At 58.3% G+C, this 10,648-nt stretch overlaps 1 protein-coding gene across 1 annotated transcript; it reads left to right on the forward strand.

Moving 5' to 3' along the window:
- Window positions 1–4,521: 4,521 nt before the first annotated feature.
- On the forward strand, window positions 4,522–8,175 carry Lcn2 (lipocalin 2). Its single transcript, XM_027936544.3, has 6 exons — window positions 4,522–4,723; window positions 5,249–5,385; window positions 6,495–6,574; window positions 6,771–6,890; window positions 7,115–7,216; window positions 7,846–8,175. The coding sequence occupies exons 1-6, from the start codon at window positions 4,586–4,588 to the stop codon at window positions 7,863–7,865; spliced, it is 597 nt and encodes a 198-aa protein (XP_027792345.1). The 5' UTR covers window positions 4,522–4,585; the 3' UTR covers window positions 7,866–8,175.
- Window positions 8,176–10,648: the final 2,473 nt, after the last annotated feature.

The following is a 10,648-nucleotide window of genomic DNA, read 5'->3' on the forward strand; positions in this document are numbered from 1 at the left end:
CAAGGCCTGAAGGACTCTGGACTCAGAGGGAGGCCCCCAGGCCTGTGTCCTGTGACCTCTAGCCTACCTGCCATCAAAGGCAGGGGGTCCCATTCCTGAGAGGTAACTGAGAGTCATGGGAAGGGAGCAGGGGGTGGTCTTCCCTCCAGCCCAAGGTCTGGGCCACCAAGTCCTGTCCCTAGAGATGCACCCTTCCTTCCAGACCTCTGACCCAACCTTCTGAGAATCAGGCTACAGAGAGACGGCTGCACCCAACAGTTTGGCACCCCACACCGCATGCTCCCCACCCTCCCTGCCCTCACCCCACCGGCCCAGGTGGGCTTCTCGTCCTTAGGTGGACAGGTGTCCCTGGGGAACCCACCCTGGTCCTCACTGCCCAGCACAGCCTTGCTTTTCCCCCCTGCCCCAGAGTGGAGGCTCAGCCACCGACATTGCCCCCGTCTGAAATAGAACCTTGGGGCCAAGGAACAGCCTGAGCTGGGGCCTCCGACTTTCTCCACCTCTGGGATAAGGAGCGGGCAGAAGGGCTGCCATCCCCTTGGGGTACCTAAGGAGACTCCAAGCAGAAGCCCAAGTGCCACGATTCTGCAGCCAGGGACAACATCTTGGATACCTGGTCTCCTAACCCTCTGGCATCTATGACCTTATTCCCTGGGATGGGCATTCTCCTGGCCTGGCATGAGCTCCCAGGGCACAGGGGAGAACCAGCCCTGTACTCTTACCCAAGCCACCTTGCATGGTGCCCAGCAGAGGCCCAGCCAAGGGCCCAGAGAGCAGCAAGTCAGAGGGCTATCCAGGAGTGGCTGTGATGGACATGTCGCGAGCCATCTGTGGGCTGTGTGTGAGAGCTATGTGCATTGGAGTGATATGAGGGGACAGGTCTGGCGTTGCTCGCTGATTGGGCTGTGCCACATAAGTGTGCCTTTCCTCTCACTCCGCCTGTGATCCCGCACAGCACCTGAGATGGGTGTGACTTGCCAAGATGGCAACCATCACCGAGCAAGACTCCACTTTGGAAACATTACCTCCTGCCTTATTTGGTGAAGAACATTCCATCCTTTGTGTGTCCCCACTATAAACATAAAGAGATTCTGAGTTCACGCTCTCTTCCCAGTGCTGTCCAGCGTGGAAGCTGACCCTTAAGGTCGCAGGGCAGTCCCACCCTCAATCGGAGAAACTCATGTCCGTGTGTTGCGTGATTTCTTCACCGTTTTCTTAGTTTAGTGCTGAGCCGGCTCCTTTGATCCCAGCTCATCTCCCAGCACAGGCAGCTGGCAAGAAATGAGCCCCTTTCTTGGGCTACCTGGCAGGGCTTCGGGCAGGAGAGGGGCAGAGTTGAGAGGAAGAGATGTCTTGTCCAGTACCAGGGCCATGCCGGGCAGAGGTCCCTGACCAGCTGCAGGAAAGCCCGGCAGCCACCTACCATCCCCGCAGGATAGAAGGCCCTCTGCTGACCTTGCTCGGAGCTGTGTCCTCCAGTCCCCTGTGCCCCTGGTTCCTGTGGGCCCTTTTACCTGCACAGACATCCAGGCTGTAGAGCAAAAGGCAGGAGCACCCCTCTAGGGGGCAGCCTGGGCCAAGTACCTGAGGACCAGCACCAGCGGGGGAGGTCCAGCTCTCGAGCAGCAGGGCCTGCTGCCCTGTCCAATGGGCTCCAGGGCCTTCCTGGAGGGGGGACGTCCAGTGTGCATATTGAAGGTTTAGGAGGGGCTACCTTTCAGAGTCCCCATAGGTGGGGTCCCCATCGGGTGGAAGGGGCAGGAACCCGGAGGTCCTAGAGGCCCCTGGTGAGCCCAGGGGTGAGAGATGAGCAGGGGACTAGAAAGCCACTTCTGGAAATGGAAGACTGCAGCCAGGTCCCTGGGGGGCAAGCACCTCACATGGAACAGTCATGCCCATCCTGGGCTGTCTGGGAGCAGGGTGCCACTGGACCTGCAGTGACCAAAGAGGGCCCCTCCATGGACACCAGGAGTTCCCGGGGCCATGACTGGGCCTCCTAGGGCCTCTTGCCTAGAGGCTCCTCAGGCATGGCCCTGCCTCTGGGAAGCCTGCTTCGTCCTGTACTGCCCTTCAGCCAGGTCAGAGGGTCTACCTCTGCCCCAGTCTCTTCCAGGGCTGAACACTGTCCATGAGCTCCTAGAAACCAGACCAGGGGGTCAGACTGGATTCCTGAGATGCAAGAAGCACCAGGAAGCATCTCACTGCTTTCAGGGGTGGATTAGACCTGGGTGGGGCCCTGGGAACAACCAGGGTTCTGGCTTCTGGCCATAGAAAACTCAGGTGTGGACAGTGTTCAAGCTCCTGCTGTTCCTAAGCAGGCCCAGAGCAGGACTTGGGAGGCCCAGGCCTGGCCTTTCCCAGAAAGGTCTTGGCCCCAAAGCTTTTGTATGGCTAGTTGAGGGCCCACCAGGGATGTCTGTGCTTCCTGGAGAGAGACTGGGGGGAGATGGTGGGGGTGGCCCTGCGGGAGCAGCTCAGGGGTCACAGTGGAAACCAGCAGTGGGGCCGAAGGGAGATGGACCAGGGCCTGGCACTCTGTGGGCACCGTGCCACCCACGTAGAACAGACCACTCCCAAAGCCACAGGGCCCAGTAACTGCCCCCAGCTCTGAGCCATGTGAGCCCTTGAGTCCCCTCCTTGGCCAGGGGAATGGGGCTCAGTGGGAAGGGAGTGGGTGGTACCTGGAGCCTCCAGTGTTCCGTCCACCCTGGAGCCTTGGAGTCAGTCCTAACCCGAACAGGAGGTCCACACCGTGGGCCTCACTCCCACCCCACCTGGGAGCACTGATCACTCAGCCCCCTGACTTTCAGGGTCTGGAATATTCTACCCAGCAACTCCTCTGTGATTCAGGACACTGCCTCTTACTTACTTAAAATTCTGGGGGACTCTGCCGCCCCCGCCCTGTCTCCTCCGCATCTGATGGTCACAGAAGACTCTTGAGTACGCCTTGAGTGCTGGGGAGGGAGCCCAGGCCCCGTGCGTGCTGGGCAGGTGCTCCTTCCACTGTGTGCATCCAGCCCTTGAGAACAGCAGCCACGGTCACGGTCACGGGAATGGCAGGGGTGGAGCCCCTGGGGCTGGAGAGGGGGTGGGAGGTGGGGACAGGCTCTAGTGGCCTCCTCGTCCCCTCAGCTTTGCTCACCTTCACTTCCTGCTCTTTCACCATCTGGACCAGCGGGCAGGGCAGGGCCGGAGGCAGTGAGTGCAGCTGGGGTCTCTGGCACCGGGGATGCCGAGGCAGCACCCTTCCCACCAGTTCAGGACCCCCCCAAAGTCCCTCTCTTGATCTGCTGATTCAGAGCCCAGACTGGGGGTCCCAAGTAGCAGGTAGGTTAGAGCCAATAAGGGCCCTTTAAGTCCCATGGAGGGCCAGTGAACCCTCAGGGTCAGGCCTCCAGGACAGTCACAGCCCAAATGGTGAGTCCTCTCAGGGGGACACTGCACAGGGCCTGGAACCCATCACTGCCCCTCAAGGATGCTGGCCAGCCTCCCTGTGGGGAAACAACTTCCCGCTGGGACAAAACACGGGTCAGGGATGGTTCTGGGACCTCAGGCCTGGGCCACTGGGTTCCATGGCCCAGAGACAGACAGATGGACAAGGCCAAATATTTGTACTCCCTGTGTCCCAAGGGAGCAGAACAGAGCCCACTTTCATGGCCACCCACTAGTCCGCCTTGCCTGGGGCTCCCACCAGCTCCCCATGGTCCTCTTATCAGGGCCCCAATGGGAACCGGGACTGAAGCCTCAGCAGCCTCATCTGTGCCCACATGCTGAGCCTGGCATCCCTACCCACTAGGCTCACACAAGCTGCCCAGGCCCTGAGGGGTGGGCTGCTGTTCTGTCCCCTCCTGAAAAATGGGGAAGGGAATGTGGTGGAGGGGTCTCAAGGTGGGAGCACTCCTGGGCCAGGAGCATTTTTAGGCCAGTCTCTCAGGCATCTCATTCCATACCAGGGTCTGACCAGGGCTCCTGCGAGGGGCCAGGGTCTGGGCTCAGTGGGCTCAGCAGGAGCCTCATCCTTCTCTGTCTAAAGTGCCTGTGTCCCACTGCCCTGCACTCCCCTGACCCTCACATGGAGCAGAAAGCATTACGGGGCTATGGAAAGGGACCTTCTCCCTGCCAGTGGGTGCAGAGAGAGGGCAGCGCCACCCACAGCCCTCCCTAGACACTAGGTGGGCTGAGGCTCCTGGGGGTCAGAGATGACAGCTTGTCCAGATCTGAGCTCTGACCTCAGACAGGGCCAATCACATAAAGGGAGAGTGCACAAAGAATGCCCAGAGGGAACCCGTGTCCCTGCCAGACTGTGGCCTCCTGGGAATGTCCCTCCTGTCCCCCTTCCCTGCTGGCCTTCCTTCCCCCCATTTGCATAATCCTGACCAGAGGGAGGAAGGGGCAGGAACCTTGCCAAGCATTTCCACAGGAGTTTCTGACAATTACCTCACTCTTCCTGGATTTGGCAAAGGCAAGGTTACCCCGCCCTGTGGGGAGCAGCAGCCAGTGGCCCATAAATAGTTCCCCCAGGCTGGGTTCCTTGTTCTCTCTGCTTCTTCCTTCAACACCTGCCAGGTTCGGCTGCCCTGAAATCATGCCCCTAGTTCTCCTGTATCTGGGCCTCACCCTGCTGGGAGCCCTGCAGACCCAGGCCCAGGATTCTGCTCCAAACCTGATCCCAGCCCCACGTCTCAGCAGGGTCCCCCTGCAGCAGGGCTTTCAGGATGCCCAGGTAAGGAGCCTGGAGGAGCAGCCGCAGGGAGGGCCCAAGGCAGCAGGCACAGAGGGAGGAGAGCTGAAGCGTCCAGGGCAGTGCTGGGTGGGGTGGGCAGGAGGGGCTGCAGCATGCCCTGCACCTGGGCTCCCGGAGGAGCCATGCCGGTCCACCCATCTCCTCCCCACCCAGGGTTGTCTAGACAGATCTTTCCAGGTTCACATCTAGTCTCCCATAATTCCCACTGTCCATGCAAGGTGGGGACATGTGTCCCTCTGCACAGATGGGGAAACCGAGACTCTCTTGTCCAGGGTCACCCTGTCCCTGCCAACTCAGGGCTAATTCCTCTCTCAGGGATCCCTCTGGGTCCTGGAGGCCCCGAGCTCCTGTGGGCTTCTCAGGGCAGACCCAGCCCAGGGCCTTGCTGCCCAGTCAGGGGGACTCTTGGTTCCTAGATGGGCTGCCCAGAGGTGCCGGAAGGGACAGAGAGCGAGGGGTGGCTCCCAGGCCATCCCTGATCTGCCCATCATCGACTCCTTGCAGTTCCAGGGGAAATGGTATGTGGTAGGCCTGGCGGGAAATGCAGTTCAGAGAGAAGAACAGGGCCAGTTTAAGATGTACAGCACCACCTACGACCTGAAGGAGGACCACAGCTACAATGTCACCTCTACTCTGCTCAGGTGAGGCTATGACCTCCCAGGGGGCTGAGAGGCGGACTGATGTCACAGCCAAGGGCCAAGTGGGGCTGAGGGGCTCTTCACGGCTCTCACACTGCCTCTCCCCCTCCGTCGCCCTCACGGCTCAGGACAGACGCGCATGGAGGGCGGGAGGGACAGACACCATCAGTGGAAACAAGACAGAGAAAGTAGTGTTAAAAGTGGGAGGAGGGAAACTAAACTCAGCTGGGACCCCCCCCAGGGCCTCCATCCAGGGCCTCTAGGGAGGTGACTGTCAAGGACCCACGATGCCTCAGATGGAGATGTGTGGGCCCTGAGTCAGAACTGCGCCTCAGGAACCACAAGCCACCTACATGGCCACCCCAGCAGGGGGCTGGTGAGCAGCCAAGGGGAGGGGAGCACTCTCAGCTAGTTTCTGGGGCACCTCACCTTGTGCCTGGGACTGCCTGAGACACCCTGGGATTGCCTGGGACTCCCGCAAGGGCCCGAATCAGAGCTCAGCAGCAGCAGGGAAGAAATAGTGGGGTGCTCCAGAGAGGTGAGGAGAGCAGTGAGGGTGCAGTCAAGGTGGGAGGTTGGGGCTTGGAACAGGGAGCAGGGTGCACCATCAGCTCGGGATTTCTGACTATGGTGACAGGGGGGATTGGAGCTGGAGCATCTGAGGAACAAGGAGCAGAAGAAAGGCTGGTTTGGGGAGCTCAGCTCTGGGGTTCCAGAGGGCAGGGTGGGACTCAGGGAATGGGGCAGGTTTGGCCCAAGAGCTAGGGGAGTGCTGGCATAGAGCAGGGGGTAAGTACCTGGGGCAGGGGACTGTGTGAAGACTGTGTCCCTCCTCAGCTGGAGGAGGGACAGGGGCTGCTGAAGGAATGTCTGAGCAGGGTCAAGTGGCTCCTTGCAGCACACCAGGCAGGGACATATAGGCTCCAAGTGGAAGGCCCAGGTCCATCTGAGCTGGGCAGGGTGGGGTCTCCTGCCATAGTGGAAGATGGGCTGTCATGGCTGAACTTGACCTGAGACATCAGAATTCTGCTGCATCCCTGGTCCCTCCTCAGTTAGCCTGGGAGATCCAAGCTGCATCATCTCCATGCTGAACCCCCATCTCACTCCCACAGGGACCAGGGCTGTGACCACTGGATCAGAACTTTTGTCCCAACTTCCCCACCTGGCCGATTCACCCTGGGAAACATTAGCAGTGAGTCCTGAGTGGGTTCTGAGATGGGGCCTTGGGGTTGGGTTCCAGGGTGCAGTGTCCTCCTGGAAGGGTCCTCCCTGACCCTCCATAAGGATGCTTCCCTGTGGGGAAAAGCCCATGAGCCGTTGAGGAGAAAGGGGACAGCCCCCTCCTCCTGGCCAGGGTAGGGTCCACCCTTTGCTGTCTACACCTGCAGGTTATCCCAAAATACAGAGTTACATTGTGCAGGTGGCAGCCACCAACTACAACCAGTTTGCCATGGTGTACTTCAAGAAAGTTTCTGAAAACAGGGAATACTTCAAGATTACCCTCTACGGTGGGTCCTCACCCAATCCCCTCTGGGACCCAGATCCTGGTCACGCCCTGGGGCAGGGGATCCCATTCCCTTAGACCTCAAAGTCTTCTCCAGCTCCAACACCCCTCAGGGAGGAGGTCTTTCTGCACACCCTCCATGGAAAAGGATTTGGGTCTTGTTCATTAGCTCAACAATATTTATGGAGTGTCTTCCTGTTGGCCACTCACTGGCCATCTTGGTCACAGGGAGAACCAAGGAGCTGACCTCTAAACTGAAGGAGAGGTTCATCCGCCTTGCCAAATCTCTGGGCCTCACTGATGACCACATCATCTTCCCTGTCCGCATAGGTAACAGCCAGCTAGGGTGAAGGGAAGGGGACACGGGGACTTTCTAGGCCCTGGGAGCCACTTTAGGTTCAGGAAGATCCAACCCCTTCCCGGGGTCTGTGGAGTCCCAGCCCCAAGCACTCCTCCCTGTCAGTTTAGGTGGGGACTTCCCAGAGGAGAATTTCAGGCCCAGGCCCATGTTTCCTCAGATCACTTTCCTGAGCCACCTCCTCCCCACACTCCTTGTCCTGGGCCACCTCCTCTGCATACCCCGGGCCTTGCTATCTTGGGCCATCTCCCCCTCCCCCCCAGGGAGGGACTTAAGAGATGTCCTGTATTTCAAGTGGCCTCTTCCAGCCAGGCCACTCAGGGCCATGGGCTAAGGGGCTGCCAGGTTCAGCAGGTAAACAGGAGGCCTGAGCAGTCATAGGCCCAGTCCCTAGGGGCAGCCCACCCTTAGCCCCTTAGCCTCTTACACCCTTAGCCCCATCTTGGGTCCTCCTACTGCCCCAACCCTGAAAGGAATCACCAGATCTTCTGCAGCTGGGCCAGGGTGGGCCTGAGGTGGCCCAGGGGCAGTGCAGGGGTCCTTGGCAGTCAGAGAGATATCACACGTGCACACACAAAAACATGGACTTTCTCCCCCACAGATCAGTGCATTGACAACTGAACCGGCCGTGAGGATGTCTGCTCGGGGGCGTCTACAGGAAGCCGGGGTGCAGAAGGCAGGAGGTCTCAGGCCTACCTTTGCTCCTCTCGCTGTTCCTGGAAACACAGCTATCTTCACTTTGATGTCCTCTCTCAAGTGCCTCCTGCTTTCCAACCCCTGTCCTTTCTGTAATCTCTGTTGTGTTACCTGACTGCCCCACCAGCCACAATGCCAAGTTCACAGCTGGGAGACCCTTCTCATGGTACAGTACTGCCCTGAAAGCCTCTGATAAAGCCCTCCTTGTCTGCTAAATAAACCCATGCCACCAGTCCCTGAGTCTGTGCTCCCTGAAACCTGGTGGGAGGGAGGGCAAAGTGTGGCCTCACACCAGCATGAATCCAGGGATGGAGTCCCCACAACCCAACCTGAAGTTAGGGTTACAGAGAGACCACATAAAGGGAAGACTTTAGGACTCATGCCTCTCTCTCCCGCTATTATCATCCCTGCCAACTGCCCTGAGTCCTCTTCCATAGAACAAAATCGTGCTTAGCCAGGCACAGTGGTACATGCCTGTTATTCCAGTGGCTTGGGAGGCTGAGGTTGGAAGATTGGAAGATTACAAGTTCAAAGCCAGCCTCAGCAACTTTCAAGACCCTAAGCAACTTGGCGAGACCTTGTCTCTAAATAAAATACAAAAAAAGGGCTGGTGATGTGGCTCAGTGGTTAAGCACCTTGGGTTCAATCCTTGGTACCCACCCCCCAAAAACTGTGCTTACTCCTACTTTGATTGGGCATGCCTCGTCACCTACAGAGAAGCACAGCCTTCACAAGCCCTTGCTCACAAGGGCTGCCTGAGCCAACAGAAGCACTGATGGCGCCACACCTCATGCCCATACTAAATCATTGTAACAGGCCTCACAGCACTGGCCGCAACAGGGCCAGGGAGCTGGAGGGGCCTGGAGTGGTTGTAAGATGCATCTATCCCAACTTACCAGGCCTCTGTGGATGCTGGGAGGCTGCAGCCAGGACAGGGGTGCACAGAAGAAGGGATGGGTGCATCCCCACCTAGTTTGAGGGCAATTCTAGGCAGAAGATGAGTAAGGGTATAACCCTGGCCCCCTGCCAGACTCATAGGTGGGGACTGTGTTCATGCTGACCCAGTTTAGAGGGCTGCCCCTCACCCCCACACACCCTATGACCTCCAGCCACCTGAGGGGACATTCTGAAGCTTCAGGAGGGTGAGTAGAGGCAAAGAGGGGATAAGCTGCCAGGGATCCTGCCTCCTAGGAGTAGGTTTAAGGCCCCAGACTGGCACCCATCATATGGCTGGGCCTGAGCCAGGCCTGACAAGCCCCTGTCTCCTCACTAGTCACAGACATAGCCTCCCCTTCTGTGTCACATACAGGAACATACCCTTCCTGCCTCTCTTCTCCCCATGCATGGTCAGAGGCCTGAGTGGGTGGGACTCTGAAGGAAGCCAGGCTTCCCACCCACAGACACACAGTGAAACCAAGACAAACTTTGTCTTGGCTGGGGGTGGGGAGCTATGGAGTGATGATCAGCCCAGCCTTGGCTCCCCAGGAAGCAGGACAGGTCCACAGATTGTGCCACAAGTCTGGGCCAGACTCCTTGAACAGACCAGGTTGGTGCAGGCTGGGCTTCTAATGAGGGATGAGAACTGTGCCCAAGTCTAGAATGTCTTCCAGCAGAGAAGGGTACCTGGGGGGCTACTGGCCAAAGCTCTCTAGCTGGCTGAGGAGACTGAATCTGCATGCGGCACGCTTAACATCTGGGCTCCAGTTTGGACAGCAGATCCAGTTCCTTACCTTGGCCCAAGTGAGGTAACTAGCCCATTGTCCCCTGCTCCTGCTGGGCCTTTCAGGATACACTCTCAGGCCCCTCCTGGGTCATTGGAGGCACTGTAACAAATTGCCACAAACTGTTGGGTTTGTGCCTTCTGGTTTAGTTCTGAGGACAAGGTTTGTCTTGGTTTCACTGGGCTAAAAGCAGAGTGTGAGCAGGGCTGTTCCCTCCCACCCTCGAAAGAATACACTTCCCTGCTCTTTGCAGCCAGAGCTGCCCCGGTGCAATCCTTGGCTAGGGCTTCTTCCTTTTTCTTCAAAGAGAGAGAGACAAATCCCTGTCTCTGGTCTTCCTCTTCATCAAGGAGGACCAACTGATCAGAATGAGAGACCTCTGAACTTCTCTGGGTACTGATTCTGTGGACCCCACTGCCACTCAGCCTGGTTTCCAGGAGAAGAAGGCAGGACAGCTAAGTACAAGTTAGTGGTGGCCCATATAGCAGCATCCACTACACCTCCCCTTACCTCAGGTGAAATGGTGAAGGTGGCTTCAGGTATAGGAGAGTTTTCCACCCAATGTCACCATCTGGGACATCCAGCATGAGACCAGGACCAGGCTGCAGTAGCCATAGGTCCTCCTGGCCACTACAGCTGCAGGAGAAGTGGCCAGGGACATGGGCTTGCAGCTCAGTTGGACTCTTGGCCAGGACACATCTCTGGGTCCAATGCAGGAGCGACACTTGCTGGCCCGATGACTTTCTGCAGGAGGTGGGCAGCAAACCTTTTCCTTATGAACATGACACGTCCTGGGGGCCACAATCAGGAGGAGTCTCCCACTCCTCCCCGCCACTGCCCCAGTTATGCGGCTCTTCTTGAAACGGGACTGTGTCTACCTCTGGTCCAGAGCTGGAGCCCACACTGGTTTCGACGCACAAGATGTAATTATTGAGAGCCCTAAAAGAAACGCCGAAGACCGGGAGGCCCAGGACAGAACCCGGGTGT

The sequence above is a fragment of the Marmota flaviventris genome, chromosome 13 (genome assembly GCF_047511675.1).
Source record: "Marmota flaviventris isolate mMarFla1 chromosome 13, mMarFla1.hap1, whole genome shotgun sequence".
Taxonomy (NCBI): Eukaryota; Metazoa; Chordata; class Mammalia; order Rodentia; family Sciuridae; genus Marmota; species Marmota flaviventris.